The sequence below is a fragment of the Dunckerocampus dactyliophorus genome, chromosome 5 (assembly GCF_027744805.1).
Source record: "Dunckerocampus dactyliophorus isolate RoL2022-P2 chromosome 5, RoL_Ddac_1.1, whole genome shotgun sequence".
In the NCBI taxonomy this organism is placed as follows: Eukaryota; Metazoa; Chordata; class Actinopteri; order Syngnathiformes; family Syngnathidae; genus Dunckerocampus; species Dunckerocampus dactyliophorus.
The window spans coordinates 20,352,613-20,368,922 of NC_072823.1; the positions used below are offsets into that span (position 1 = coordinate 20,352,613).

Genomic DNA, 16,310 nt, shown 5'->3' on the forward strand with positions numbered 1-16,310 from the left:
TTTTTTCCTGAGAGCTGCAATATATTGTATTCCACACTTGACTGCTTGTTTTTGCATTTGGAATTGAACACATGTGAAGTCACATTTCTCTGTGCTGTCCTCTCTGGAATCTATAATTGACACCTGCTTTCACGCTTGTGATGACATAAGAAAATGACTTGACCTGTAATGAACTGTAAAACTAATGACATCTGCGAGATTACTCAGCTTGAAAGCAAACTGTCGGACATGAAGGCCCGTCAAGCGTGATATTAAAATGTCCACGTCTTTCCCTCCCGAGCTCTGAAAACCTGAGGTGCTAATGGCTCAAGCAACAGATGGGCTGTGGGCATTAGACATGTTCATTTATGAAAGAGTCAACCTCCCGTGTAGCCATACGTTCATATTTGCCCGCCTCACTTGAGAGACATGAGCTTGTCACAGCCGCTGAGCAATGCTGATGTCCTCTCCGTATTCCTCTCAGGAGGAAATGGTCTTCTTAGGTCATTTACGCATTTGGGTTTCTGTCATTCATCTCAGTGGCTTATTTAGACAGGGGAAAAAAAAAAAAACTCTGAATCACTCATTCAGCACCAGTGTTGCCCGTCTGCAGATAGCTTTTCAGCAACATGCATCTTATGTTCCAATGATTTGTAGTCATTACCTGCAAGGTCGGGCCTGGCACTTGTCAATTGCATCCGAGAAGTCAAGGCTTGCTCTCTAATTGCGTCATGATAGCGAATGATAATCACCTCTCTGTGCGGCAAAAGAGGAAGGCCACAGTGTTTGCTTTGCTTTGTTCGGCGTGCCTTTCATTGGTGGAAAAGAGGCACTGGAGATGTGAGTAGAGAGATTAGAAAGATAAATTTAATTGGAACCTTACCTTGGACTGTAAACAGACCGTGGCGTCGGGGTGCAGTCACACCATTCTTTGAAGGGAAACGCTTTTGAAGTCCAGATCAGAGAGTGATCCTTCTAAAACAGAAGAATGTCATACAGTTGAACCTCCATGGTCTTTGAAATGGACTGGTTGTATTTGTTAGTTTCAGCCAGGGTTCCCAAACTCAACTCAACTGGGGGCCGCCAAAGTAGAGGCTGGGGTGCATCAAGTATTCAGTCGGGAATCACGTTTTGACCAGATGACCAGTATGCATTGCTTAAGTTATGTTTTTAAGGTTAATTACGAATTATTCCCCATAGTAGTAGTAGTTGTAGTAGTGTTTACTTGTTGTGCTGACATTTTTGTGTTGGCACCATGATTGTAGTTAGTGTTCTGTCTTTTAACACCCCACCGACCCCATGGCCATTGCACTCCCAAATGGCTCCAAATTGCACGTGGGTTTGAGACCCTGGTGTGAGCTATCTCTTCTACACCTGAGCTGCTGCACACAAAAGGATGAAAATGTGTCAAAACATGCAGCCCTACTGTGTTGCTTGTGCTATTATTTTTCTGACGAATATGGCACATTGCAGCGCTGTTATTAAACCCCATATGTTGGACTGACTTGAAATTTCTTACACAGCCCTGCAGCCAGCCCCATGCCCTATACACTGTAACTTTAGGGTGTTTAGTTGAGTAACTGCAGAGTGTGGTACACACCTTTAGAGGACTGACAAGCACATGTGCATAAAATGTTTTAGCAAGATTGGTTGGAAAACATGTCCGCCATCAAGCAAAATGTCGTTGCAGGTGCATGGGCGGGACCAAGGCAAATTAAATGATTCGAAAACATTGCGGATATCTGTGATACAAGAATGCTAGCATGTTTTCCAAAGCATTTGGACTTCAACCTACAGGGGGCGGTGGGATATGAACACATTTTTTTCCCGTAGCAAATATCGGCAATAGAAATAATCCATTCCAGGGTCAAAGTGTTGCTATCATAAAAAGGAAAAGTGTAAAAATAGATTCAACCACCGCTTAACTTAATGCTTTGAATGTGAGTCTGCTTACGTCACATGGCTTCCTGTGTACCTTCTTCTTCTCTTATCACCCTTTGGGTATACAGCATGTGCTGTCTAGGAAAAAACATAAAAAGTCAAAGAAAAAGCCTAGAATGAATCCTTTGATGCTCACAGAACTGAGCTCATGTGAAGTAGGCTTGTCTCGTGATGGCAGATCATAGTTTTGTTCAATAATTTGGTTTAATCATGAAGTTTCTGACCAAGGGGACATATGACAATTGTATTGTCAGCATCATGGTATGCTAAGCTAGCAAAACAAAATCAACAGCCCAAGAACACGGATTATTCCATGTTTACATGTATATTTCTGCGATTTTGTGTTCTGATAATGTACCGTTTGAATTCAAAGGCGTCCAAATGTATTCTTACCTTCCTTCATCAGTCATTCCAGGAAACACAACCCACCTAGCCAGCTGCTGTAAATGGTTGTATACTGCATCTTTTTTTGTCGACTCTAGTGGTGTAAAACACAATCCTTTCAAATGAGAATGTCTCACTAATTCAGGAGAATGCAAGCGCTGACATATATGGCAAAGTGGCTGATGTCAGTGCTAGAAGGTTCCGCCTACATGCCAATAAAGTGTCTGTTCACGTAATTGAACGCTCTAGATTGCTTGTAGCCACATTTGTGTAAGTGTGACTTTATCAGCCAATCGCTAGGCCTGTTGATAGTATAGTATCTCACAAATGAGTACACTCCTCGCATTGTTACGACAGTATTTCTTCTTCTACTGTCAGAAATGGATATAACTTTGGGTAGTGGTCATTGTACAGCTTGTATTGCAGTACAGATGATATACTGTCCACTGAAAATGACTCAACACACAACCATTATTGTCTAAATAGCTGGCAACACAAGTGAGGCGCAAGATACCGGTAATTGTGTCAAGCATGGTGGTGGCAGCGTCATTGTCTGGGCTGCATAAGTGCTGCCAGCACTGTGGGAGCTGTGGTTTTTGAGAAAAAAACATGAATTTCAATGTGTACCGTGAAATTGTGAAGCAGAACATGAGTAATAATTTTGCGGCTTCACTCTACCACGTTTTTTTTAAACATATATTAATAAATAAATCATGCTGTTTAATAAATAAATCATGGCCTATTATTAGTCAAAAATATGTTTTGCGTAAATTAATTAATTTTTAAGCATAAAAATGACTAAATGAACTAAAATGCAAATCTAGGGCTTTGAATGTGACACAACAAACGTGATATGTAGTACTCTACACTCGTCACTAGGTGTCAGTAATGTTCTTGTAATGTTTAGTGAGGCACACAAGCATCAAGATTGATGGCCGAAACAAGAGGGTTTTATTGCAGGTTTGAGTTTTTTCACAACAGGCACAGCAATAATAAAATAATAATCACTGTTGGCCGTAATCCACTCCAAGCTAAATCGCAACTCTGAACCCCCGACGTCACTTCTTGTCATCCACATGTCTGGAGCACAATTATTACAACACGCGTGACCACAAGTCTTATTTATGTCTTATTTTCTCTTATTATTTCTACTGTATTGGGTAGTATGAGTGTAAAGGTGACTATAGGGGTGTTATGTCATGTCTGGAGGGCTCTAATAGTGTTAAAAACCATGTCGTAAAGAGGTTTTCTATGCTCTAACTATGAAAATATTTGATTTATAAACAAGGAATCCTACTTCACAGAAATTCACTTATCACCGTCGGGTTTGGAACCAAATAATTGCGATAAACGAGGGATTACTGTACACAATTTTGTGAGATAATACAGTATATACATGAAGAACTACAGTATGTGCAGTACCATATTTTGACTGATAATGCAACGAGAAGGAATATTTTCTTCTGGTTTCACTACACGCCACCACTGAATATGCAAGATCTTCTTAAAAGTATGAGAGAGAACAAAAAAAAAGATCCTACAAACTCAAAAGATGTCTCTAGGGTTCAGCATCCCCGCCGCTCCCATTTGCTTTTACCTCCCTGACTCGCTGTATCCTTTCGCAAGCTGTTTGGCTTACGGAGATCGCGAGGGGCTGCTCGGCACGTTCGGTCACGACATGAACGAATTAGCCCGAGCCAGCAGGTACGTAATTATATATGAAACGAGATTTAAGTGGAACATCACAATGGCACGTGGAAAGTAGGCCAGCGAAGAGAGCACTTCAGAAAAGTCCTATTTATTCCTCTGCTACTTCAAATGTCTAACTTTTTTTGAAGCAATCTGAGGTCACTGAAACTATTTCAAGACTATCAAAAAATAACATGAAATGAATGCAACAACTTGGCATGACCAAGAAACCAGTTTGGAATATTTAAAAGGTTTTAACGCCGTCCATCTATCCGTTCATTTATATACAGCCTGTCCTCATTAGGGTCATGGGTGAGCTGGAGCCTATCCCAGCTGACTTTTTGGGCGAGAGGAGGGTTTCACCCTGGACTAATTGCCAGTCAATCACAGGGCACATATAGACACACATCCATTCACACTCTCATTCACACCTATGCACAATTTAGAATCTCCAATTAACCTGACATGCATGCTTTTGGAATATGTACAGGTAAAGCTTTGTTTTTGGGATGTGGGAGGGCGCCGGAGTTCCCGGAGAGAAACTATCAGCTACAATTATGATCCCAAAGGAGAAGTTAATAGACCTTCTGGAACCTTCTGCACCCCTTATTGAAAGATTTTGGGGGATTATTTATTTTTTGAATGCGGGAGGAACACAGGAGTACCCGGAGTAAACCCACACAGAGACGCTAAATCCACATCTCTAGAGTGTGAGACCAATATGCTAACCACTAGTCCAGGTTTTAACCCAATGTCAATTTTTCCTGCCTTTCAGGTATGGCGACATGGTCCCAAAAACCATTGTGGGGAAGGTGTTCGGCTCCATATGTTCCTTGAGTGGAGTGCTGGTCATCGCCTTGCCTGTGCCCGTCATCGTGTCAAACTTCAGCCGCATTTACCACCAAAGCCAGAGGGCGGAGAAGCGACGAGCCCAGAGGGTACTAAATCCCCCTCTGCTGTCTTATCTCTTTTTATTTGGCTTCTATCTGCCTTTTTCCTCCCTCTGTTGCTGTCTTAATCACACAGAGCGGTGACAGAGCAAAAGCTATCTTCCAAGAATATGAATCTTATTTCAGTGGGCATGATCTTAAGAGCAGTAATGTCAGTGTGTGTTTCCCCCTGCTGAAAGTGTTTGCTTAGGCACAATTTCTTCAAGCATGGCTCCCCCTCGCTAAATACTGGGGGGCTGCCATTGAGAGACGGAGACAATTAGCGAGGCAGCAAAAAGGCTAAAACCGAGGTCTGTTTGTTCAAACAGAAAACTCGGCTTGCTAGAATCCGTGCAGCGAAGATTCGGGGCACTAATGCCTATATGCGCTACAAACAAAATGGGCTCCTGATCGACTCACTGGAGGAGGTAACGGGGGGCCAAGCGGCGGCTCGGGGGCCTTGCTGACGCTTGCATGCCACTCGGCTCGGGGGTGGGGACAGTGGGAGGGCAGTGGGTTGGGACGGGGTTGGTTTGGGCCATGCCGCCACACTCATCTTCAGTGCTTCCGTGTGATCGTCCTCTCTTCTCTTGCATCGCACCTCTCTCAGCATTGACATGCTTCAGTCTCTCTCTGTCCATGCAGCAGGCAGGGCCAGGCAGGCACACTCGCCTTCTGGCGGAGAACAACCATTCCCGTCACACTGACTCATGACCCAGCTCTGCATGTCTATCCAACAGGGTTTGGAGGGGAAGGAGGGAATGAAAGGCTTCCTGGATAGTAGGTGGCCTCTGGAGGCTGTCTGCTCAGCCTGCATCTCCTCTAAACTCTGTTTCTGATCTGCTGTATGTTATTTCCAGAACATTCCCGGGCTATAGTGCAGACTAACAACTTCCATCCCAGAGCTGTGCAGAGCTTCATCCAAAGTGTGTGTGGTGTTGTTGTGGTTGCGGTTCTGTGCTGTGTTTGGTGCAGTGTGTTCGATCGGTGTCTAAGGTGCGCCACTGCTGTTTCGCCATTGGACTTTCCCCCAGTCCTTTCTCGCCAAAAATCGGAATGGCCACAAAATGTCTTCATGCATCTCTAGAGCATCCTCATCCTCACCGGGTTGCAGTAGATTGGCTGCTGTGCTACAGATTTGAGCCTCAATGCTTTGTATATTCTCCACTACATCACTGAGCTAGCTGTTGCCTGACACTCATTGCATCAAATCTTACAACTGCATAGTCCCATCCCGCTCATCTGTACTTTTTTCCACTTTGTGTGTTCCAAGGCCTCCAAGGAGGCAGGACAAGCCCTGGTGGGGAAGTCCGCCAGCCCGCCGTTCGAGAGCCAGCATCATCATCTGCTGCACTGCCTCGAGAAGACCACGGTAAAGTTCTGTTCTTTTTACTGCTCTTACTTTTACAGTCTGGTAACATGCAAAGCGATACCATAAAGGTCATACCAGATCTATATAGCTGGTTGCTCATTGGTCCAGCTGGTTTTTGTCATTACAGCTTTTGGATACATGGCTCGAAATGACGTGCTAACTTAAGCTTAACCTATTGCTGTGCCTTAGCTATGGATGCACAAGTACGGTAAATGCTGAAATTACAGCTAAGCTGCTATTGCGCAAAGAGAACAGGGCTCTAATTGGAATAGGACTTGCCAAAATGTATATATAATATGTAAATGTTTTTAACTTTATTGATGACTTGGAGTGCATGAGAAAGTTGAAAAGTTTAACTTGGCAAGTATATATCACAACACAGCAGCAACAAAACCAATGTTGTAATAGCAGTAAGGAGCAAGGTGCTCATCCAACATTAATACCGCAGATGAGTTACACGACAAGTGTTACACGCCTGAGTTTCACACCAACAGATGAGTAGCGCAGCCAACATTTTGTAGTGCATGTACAGGTCGATAAAGCTGCTGTATGCGGACCAGTCATAACAGTCCAAATGCAGCTATTTCCTCTTGTCGAGTTAATAAACACAACATCGGGAGCAGACTCTGCATTGGTCCTTTGTGGTGAAGAGGGAGCTGAGCTGAAAGCAAAGCTCTCAATTTACCGGTCGATCTACGTTCCTACCCTCACCTTGGGTAGTGACCAAAACGACAAGATGGCGGGTACAAGCAGCCAAAATGAGCTTCCTCCGTGGGGTGGCTGGGCTCTCCCTTAAGTGATAAGGTGAGAGGCATCTGGAGTAGAGTAGCACCTCATCTGGAGTAGAATCGCTGCTCCTCCGCATTGAGAGGAGCCAGATGAGGTGGCTCGGGCATCTGGTCAGGATGCCTCCTGGACACCTCACTGAGAAGGTGTTCAGGGCACACCCAACCGGTAGGAGACCTTGGGGAAGACCCTGGACACGTTGGAGAGACTATGTCTCTCAGCTGGCCTGGCCTTGGGATCCACCAGGAGGAGCTGGAAGTCCGGGCTTCTCTGCTTAGGCTGCTGCCCCTGTTACACGACCTCGGACAAGCCAAAGTGAACTTAGTCTTGGTAACAGAACTGTATAAATGTACTTTTTGGAAACATAATAGTACCTTTTTGACCCTGCAAGTTTCAACTAGGAGTCCAATCATTAGAGCATTACTCACATCTAATCTAGATAAGGGGCCATTTCAGAACATTTTGAAGTAAATGAAGATTATTTTGATCAGGGAAATACAGTCAAACCTCGTTGTTGCATGAGTCACTTTCCTTACATTTTTTATTGAGTATTACTGCAAAATAACCTGCCGAAGAAAATTGCCATTGCCAGCAATTTGATAAACAAGGTGAGATATTGAATTTGATCTCACCGTGATGTATAGAGTCAGCATCTGCATTGTTTTCTGCATGTAACTCTCATTATTATTTATAAAATGTATTTTTTTCATAGTTTTGTGTGTCTGGAATGGATTAATTGGATTTACATAATTTTCAAGAGAAAAATGTCCTTGTTTTTTGTACATTTAGTTTTTTGGAAAGAATTTGCAATGAAAATTGAGGTACCACTATACCACTTATGAGAAAAAGGCTGTAATATTACAAAATATCCTTTTGTCTTGATGTATATTTAACTTCATAGTCTTGACAGCCATTGGATCGTTTAATGAACAAAATATGAAGAAAATCAAAGACTGTACATTAAAGAACAGAAATGGCCTCAACCTTGATTCCTGACAGTGAACCAATATCCCTTTTTCCTCTTTTGTTTGTATTATCTAGGTTAGAGACTTCACAGACTTTCAAACTGTTCACTGTAAAGAAAGAAAAAAATGTTCCCTCCATGCAAAGTTGCATCCCATAATGCAGCAAGGATTAACAGTAGCGCCCGCCACCCGTCACACAAATAGAACTAAAGTGAGTTTTTTCATCCGTGCGCTAAATGTAGAATCTATTCATATGCGACAGGAGTTAAAAATAGCCAGCAAATGGGGGGCTGGGGACTATTCATGCATCTTTCCCTCCCCTCCTCCACTCCTCCACTACCTCCCCTTAGCGCCATGCTAAGATAACATGGCTCCAGCCAGCCAGAAAGATTATTCCTGCCAAACAAACCAGCGCACTTGATTTTACGCAATGTATAATTTAGCGGCCTAAAAGCCTTTTAAATGTGAGGCTGTGACACGAGTTTTACACTTGCACTGCTCGACAAGGCCAGGGAGGTAAATCACGGTTCTTCCTTATTAATGACCCCACTCCTCTACATGGGTGACGCTCCCATAAGACCATTGTAATGCACATATTTGCATCAACTGTCTGCTGGTGTGAAAGTGTGCCATGGTTCAAAGCAAGTGTGAAGCCTGCCCAGTCCTCATGGCGCTGTGCTGCCCCCTGCTGGAAAGCCTGCTTGTGAGCGTGACCTTCAAGTCATGCTCATTTGTCACATGGATAACAGTGGCGAATGTTTGCACAGATGGCATTTAATGTGGACATCTGGCCCAATACATTTCTGCTCCCGTGATGATTCATTTTCCAATTATTAAACTATATGGCTGCAAATGCTGTTTAGCGTTCGCTGGGAAACAGCTTTACTCACAGTTTAGTTGATGTAATAAAAGAGTGATTCACTGGCAGCATTAGGAGTGCGTTCACACTTGTTGTGTTTGCTTCGGTTAAAAGCAACTCGGGTGCGTTTGCTCTGTTAGTACGGATCGTTTGGTCATCCAGGTGTGGTTCTCTTCAACTCAAATGTAAACGCTACACAGACCAAAGGCACCGACCACTGTTGGCAAAATTAGCCATGCCGGTATTGACTTAACGCACTGATATCGAATATACTGATATTATCCAGTAGGTAATTCCCGATACCAATATACTGTAGGCAGCAGCACCTCCCTCAAAGTAATGTCAGGTCACATACTGTGTAATGAATGAACGCATTATGCTTCTTTGACTGTGATGTCACTGGATGCATTTCACAAATAAACACTGTTTGCGCAAAATAAGACAAATGCTGCGATATGCAATACGAGTTATACACAAAGTGCCATTTTAAACATTTTGTCTCAAGAAAATATAAAAAAAATAACGACCAATAGTTTTCAGAATATCTATCGCTACTTAGTATTTTGCTGCAGGTATGCTAACTGTGTGTGACTGCAAGTGATTGTTCCTGAGGTGTGATATTAGATTAGATGTATTAAAGGAAGACATTACATTACAATCATTACTGATGTGCGATCCCACTGATTTCCATTCCGATCCGATACTGAGTAAAATTTGGGCTGGCATTGGCGATTCTGATTCAATATACCAATACTACAAATAGATGTACGGTCATCTACACTGTGGTTCAAACATCGCTCCCTCACTCTATTGCGTTTTTCAAAAATTAATTAATTAATGACTGCTCTTTTGTGGTTGACTATGGACTAACATTAGTCTAAAAATATTGAAAGACAAGTTATTTGTAGTATTTTGGTCACTAGGTGTCAGCAAAGTTCCACTGATGAGACATTAAGTTATATTACTACATTACCTTCACACTGTCTGGCGTCAGCCATGGCATGTTCTACATGATTGAGCGGAAAAAAAGTTCTCCTCACATTATGTGTGGAAGTGGTACGTTTTTGGCTTCTTACTTTGTCCTTCTTCCCCACTGCGTTTAAAACCCTTTTTTAAGTTTAGAATAAATAAATTGGAGGCTAACTGGTTAGTTCTTTAGCATGTTATGTTTAAAACAGCGTCCATCTCTTGTGATCTCATAGCCTGTGCATTACAGTTAAGCAATGTGTTGTAAACAAATAATAATAGGAGTGTAAAGGTGACTATAGGGATGTTATTTCATGTCTACAGGGTAATTCAGAAAGTCATAAACAGGTTTTTTATGCTCTAACTACGAAAATATTGCATTTATTAATATTGAATCATACATTGCGGAAATTCACTTCTTGCAGTCAGATTTGGAAACCAATAGACGCGTGTAGCGTATTTCAAATCATAGCATAGCATCAAGAATTCAGGACATCAGAGTAATTATTTATGCTGTTAATTATAGTATTTATTTTATTACACGAGGAGAACATGCAAACTCCACACAGAAATGCCCAGGGGAGAATCGAACCCAGGTCTTCCCGATCTCCTGGCTGTTCCTGTATTGGCCAACGTGCTAACCACTAGACCACCGTGCGGCCTTATTTATTTGTATTAGTGTTTATTTTTTATTGTATTTATTCATATATTTATTATATGTATTTATTATGTGTTGATGATGTATTTGTTATTTATTCATGATTAATCATAGTATTTATTTAAAATGCTTACACATATTGAGGTAGCGGTGTGTTTTACAAAATAGCCAAGGTAATATGCGACAAAAAAAACATAAAGAGGACAAAAATCATATCAAATATGTGAAAATGTGTTCTAAATAATAAAAATGTACAAAAATATCAAAATCATGAAAATAAATAATTCATTATCAAGAACTATTGTAAGAATGTAAACAAATCCGCAATTCACATAAGGCTCCTTATTATGATTGGCCATTGTTGCAACAGGCTGAGACTGACTGAGCAGTGTGCACGTGTGCATTATGCACTTACTCAGCCGGAAGAAAAAGTAGTTCCCACCAGCCGTGTATCATTTAGATTTTTCGATCTTAGTAATTTAGTTACTTTCCACTTTGTTCCTGTTGATGATATACATTACCTGAAATGACTGAAGGATCAAAGGGTCAATATTTTGATTTGAGAATCAATTTTAAAGTGTAAAGATCCGGTAAAGGATAATTGATATTTCAGTATCAATCCCCACATCACTAACAATCATTGCATATTTACAAGTTGAAGGCAAAACCTGGAAGGCAAAAAGACCGTGGACATACTGAGCTAGCAAGCTTGTTGCTGTGTGGAGTACAACATCATCACTAGTATCGCCATGTCATTTTTACGCCAGTATGCATCGATGGTACATGCATGCAATACAAATATGACAAATATGTAAGAGAAAAAATGCTTTGGAAGTGTCGTCCCTCTGCTCTGCTCTCTCTGTGTGTGCTCTGTGTGTGACAATGGCACTCTTTAAAAGTATATTTCAGAAGCTTCTTGTGAAATCCATCCATCCATTTTGTATGCAGCTTATCCTCTCTAGGGTTGCAGGTATGCTGGATCCCATTCCAGGTGACTTCCGTCAAGAGGCGGGGTACACCCTGGACTGGTCGCCAGCCAGTCACAGGGCACAAATACACAAATAACCATTCACACTTACGTTCATACCTATGGACAATTTAAAGTCGCCATTTAACCCAACATGCATGTTTTTGGAATGTGGGAAGAAGCCTGAGGACCTGGAGAAAACCCACACACGCAGGCGAGAACATGCAAACTCCACACCAAACCGGAGATTCGAACCCAGACCTTCTCAATCTCCTGACTGTGAGGCCAACATGCTAGGCTAGGCCACCGTGCGACTATAGACGGCATTTTGGTCATGTAATATGGCATGAAAGCTGTTGTTTGGTCACGTGACAAAAATGCCAGTGCGAAAGCCAACCACACCAGAGTGGCCATCCTTTTTAAAAGGTTTGGTCCGGACCAGAGCGCTTGACCGCAAGTGGGGTCACAGCCTTAAACACAAACGCCATCTTCTCCTCACAGAATCACGAGTTTGTGGACGAGCAGACGTTCCAGGCTAACTGTATGGAGATCTCTGTGATAAAAAAGTCCAGCTCCCGTGCTTCCTCGCTGTCCTCCTCGCCGCACGGCTTCAGCTCGTGCTGCTCTCGGCGCCACAGGAAGAAGAACAGCTTCAGCATGCCGAGCACAAACAACCAGGAGCTGAGCACCATACAGATCCCAGAGAGGCCCATGGCCAACAGGTACAATTCGCGCTTATTGTGTTCTGGCTACCATTACCGAGGTTGATAGGACAAAGTGGGCATACAACCACTCTGATAGACTACTGAGCAGGAACACTACACGAGTCCATCTTACGTCTAAAGTCCTCTTTCCTTCTTTAACAGCAATGCACTAAGCTCTGCTTCTTCCTAATCTTTTCGGACTAGCTCAAATGTAAATATGTGATGTTTCTCAGTGTAACTTGCATGTCCGAAACAAATAAAACCACCACCATTGATTTAAAAAAAAAAAAGTACAATTATAATAGTGACATATACAAATAAACTCATAAACCACAAGCCGAGATACCTGTGACTACAAGCAAGTATCGAGGAGGAAAACGGTGGTACTTGCAAAGTAAAAAGTATTTTCGAGGTGGTACTTCACAATGTGAAAAGTTTGGCAACCGAGCTACATGATTTTTAAAAACTTTACAAACTTAACTGACACAAAACAGCCTCACACCACAGACAAAAGGCAGGGGGAGTCGGCAGCAACAGGAAATCTGCCTAAGAAAATTAACCAAAAAAACATTAGCATTGGAGGGATTATTATGAAATAAGTTTATTTAGGCACATTATTGCCCAATTGAATTTCTCCTCTTTATTGTGTATTATATTATACATATAAATTATGTTTTTATGTATTGTACCACCACATTACATGTAAGGAAAATAATTACATAAAAGAAAGGTATGTAGAAAAAGGTATAAGTAATGTAATAATGATAATATGATAATAATGATAATAATTACCAATATGTGTAAGGCACTTTACAAAGTCATAAGTCATATTTTAGTGCTGTTTTTCCTTTTTTATTGCTGACTTTGGGATTATAACATGACATTATGTAGCTAGTTGTACTTCCCTAGCTACTGTATATTTTTAGTTTAATTTGCAACTTTTTCACTCTAACATACTAGATTTCCTCTAAGATAAATACTGATTCAACATAACTCAATACGGAATGATAAGCCAATAAATCAAATATACTGCACGTGTAATGTAATCGAGCTGCCATGATGCCCCATGCAGACGTGAGGCATGTCCTGATAGCACACTCAGGGTGAGTGAGATAATTGCCTTCACAGACCGGCTGAACTGATCCATTAGTTGCGGTGTGAAGTCGCTCATTCATGCCAACGTGTGAAGATAGCAAGTTTAATTTGACAAACTTCAATCCGCATGCAGTCAAAAACTACATACTGTCAAGGAGAAATACTTATTCATCCTCTCGGCTATCTTCAATACTTACACATGTACCTTAATGTTTTTATTTGTCAAATGCCAATGAGCTGATTAGGTCTTTTAATGCTTGTTTTCAAGCAACAAAAACATGTTTTGGGGTCATTGTGTCATCATGTGAGAGCATATTAACAAGATATTTACATATCTGGAAAGCCTGTGGCAATGCCTTTAATATGACGTGCAACTTGATGGCATTTGTCCCAACTTGACTTTTGACGCTGTTGCTAGGGGTGTCACAAGATTTCTCGTTCAGAAAAAAAAATGTCTCTCGGCCACTAGGCCTTGGGCAATAATAAATAAGTTAATCACACAATAAATGAAAAAGAACTCTATAATTTTGGATATATTTTTGAATATATTGCATGTGCGTCTGTTTTCCTCATCTGTCACCCCCAAACAGGGAGGACGAGAGTTCACTGTGCATTGGTTTCAGCACCTTGGTGCGTTTTTTTTTCCATAGAACAACTGCATGAATGGAGTGAGCCCTTTTATCAAGTCATACAATCTCTTGTAGCGTGTAATGTAATAGAAATTAAATGAGTAGATTGCAATATATTGTCATATATTTTTTTCATTGTACTTTTCTTAAAAGTAATGTTAAAATCTCATCTCGTCTCGTGAACTGATTGCCTTTTCACACCTCTAGTTGTTACCATAAAAACGTATATATCAATATATATATATCAATATTATCAATCTTATTTTAAGAATCATATGAAAAACCAACATATCGTTCATATTGATATAGACTGGATATTTGCGCTGTTCTCTTGTATGTTGACGCGGATGTCTCACTCCTGTGTGTGTGTCAGCGCTCGTGAGCCGTCCATGCAGCCGTCAGCTCCCACTGCACACTGCAGTGGAGATCCACGCATCCTCAATGCCACCGGGGTGGATCTCACCTTGTTTTACAGAGCGGGATCTAAAACGTAGATGTTTCTTAATCTTCAATAAATGACTACTCATTACACTCAAGCCCCATTCGGACTCGCTCACTTACAAGTCAGTGTTCAGAACGTTTGACGGAAGAACGATAAATAAACAAGTAGTCCTAACTACAGGATAAATGGAGACTGGAGGTGAGTCGGGATGTAATTATTACGCTGTCTAGACTTTGAGAGATACTAGCCTAGATAAAATATAAAAATTATTTTATTTTGATGAAGGATAGGCCAATTTTAAAAGAACAAACTAAGAATCAGTTTCATTTGTAGTTGTAAACGTAATTAAGGTGTTTTTACTCACTTCTTTGTCTCTCCTTTGAGTTTCTGCTTTCTAAAAAAAAATAATACTGATCAAGGTAACATTTTTGAGTTGCTGCTGTCTCTTAAACATTTCCTCTTAAAAACGGGGCACTGTATTTCATATTTTGTTCTTTTGTGCTTTTAGTATTAGCTGAGGATTTGAGCATAGCTAAAGGTTTGTTATAAAGAAGATTGATGATTATATTTAACCTTTTCTATATTTATTCCAAAAACAGAATGGACGATTTTATTTTAGCGCCGTTTTTCTGTAAGATTTTTTTTTTATTTAATGAAACAACTTTGCACGCATATTTGACTTTGACTTTGTCTAAACTCACTTTGTGGAAAAAAATACTGGGATATATATCGTATATCGATATTCAATTTTTGGTCCATATCGCACAGCCATACTTACTGCCACCTAGTGGTCTTTTATAGGTATTGCTGGGATTGATTAGTGTGTGTAATGTGTGTATTAACATTGCCGTCTGCCTGCTGAAATGAATTAAAATTGTTTAGTTACGTTTCTGTTTATATGTCTCAGTAAAAGTCACACCTTGACGATTTAGCCATCTTATGCCAACGTATGAAAAATTTGGCCGATACGCTGGCGTACGTCAAATAAGTTACGGGTAAGTTTTGTATAACTTAAGAGCATGCTTTAGCACGCCGGCATAGGTCGTAGTACGTCCAAGTCGTTGAAAAATTTTGTACATGCACAAAACTTTTCGACATATGTCAACGTATGATTCATATGTCCCGCATACGCGGGCAATAAGTTATGCGATCGTTGACGCCCGTTCACACACGTTATTTGTAAGTTACACACAAGTCGTAATACGTCAACATACCTTGAGACAAAACTGTGTCTTCTTGGCTCTCTTCTTGGCAAGGATTGGCTGAGAGGAGATGGAGGCCACTGGGCAAGCAGCTTCCGATACCACTGACGATGCCTGAGAGGCGTTAGAACCTGCGTCATCTCCATCAGAGTGAGAGTGGGAGGCTGTGGGTGGTGATGGATCCCTCCGTCACTGCCCTGATACTTCTTGGCAGCGGTCTTCGAAATTTTCTTCGGCATGATGGTGATGTTGACTCTGCGATGTCTAGTGAGGTTATGATTTGAGTCATCAAGTGGCAGCCTTTTTATAGGCTACGGCACGTGATCGTCGGCCATACGCTGCCATGTGGTTTGCATAAGTTAGACTGGTGTTGGGCATAAGTTGTGAACGCCGGCAACACGCTATGCATTCGTTGGAATAAGTTGTCTATAAGTTATAGAAACGTTCTATATAAGTTACTAATACGTCATGTATACGTCCAAGTCGTTATGAATACGCAATGTATACGCCCAAAATTGAAAGAAAAGTCCACAGTTCAACGTATGCCATCAAAATGATCACGTCGGGCATGCGCTGCCTAAATCGTCAAGGTGTGACAGGGCCTTAAGGTCCGTTTTTGATTCCATGGTTATCATCACACCTTTTTGCCATCCTTTGTGGTAAAAGTGAAAAAAATAACACTTGTACAGCTGAAGTCTCATGTGTTTTGCTGCTGATGATTTTTTGCTGAACTCCAAATTGAT

General features: G+C 41.3%; 1 protein-coding gene across 2 annotated transcripts in view; it reads left to right on the forward strand.

Moving 5' to 3' along the window:
• The window catches only part of LOC129181690 (potassium voltage-gated channel subfamily D member 2-like), a 66,318-nt gene that overhangs the window by 41,270 nt on the left and 8,738 nt on the right, over positions 1-16,310 (forward strand). Inside the window, exons 2-5 of one of the 2 annotated variants that reach the window (XM_054777207.1) lie at positions 4,769-4,931; positions 5,252-5,350; positions 6,196-6,294; positions 11,997-12,217. In XM_054777207.1, the coding sequence (XP_054633182.1) occupies positions 4,769-4,931; positions 5,252-5,350; positions 6,196-6,294; positions 11,997-12,217 (582 nt within the window). The remainder of the gene's footprint in view (positions 1-4,768; positions 4,932-5,251; positions 5,351-6,195; positions 6,295-11,996; positions 12,218-16,310) is intronic. The other variant, XM_054777206.1, reaches the window with a different exon arrangement.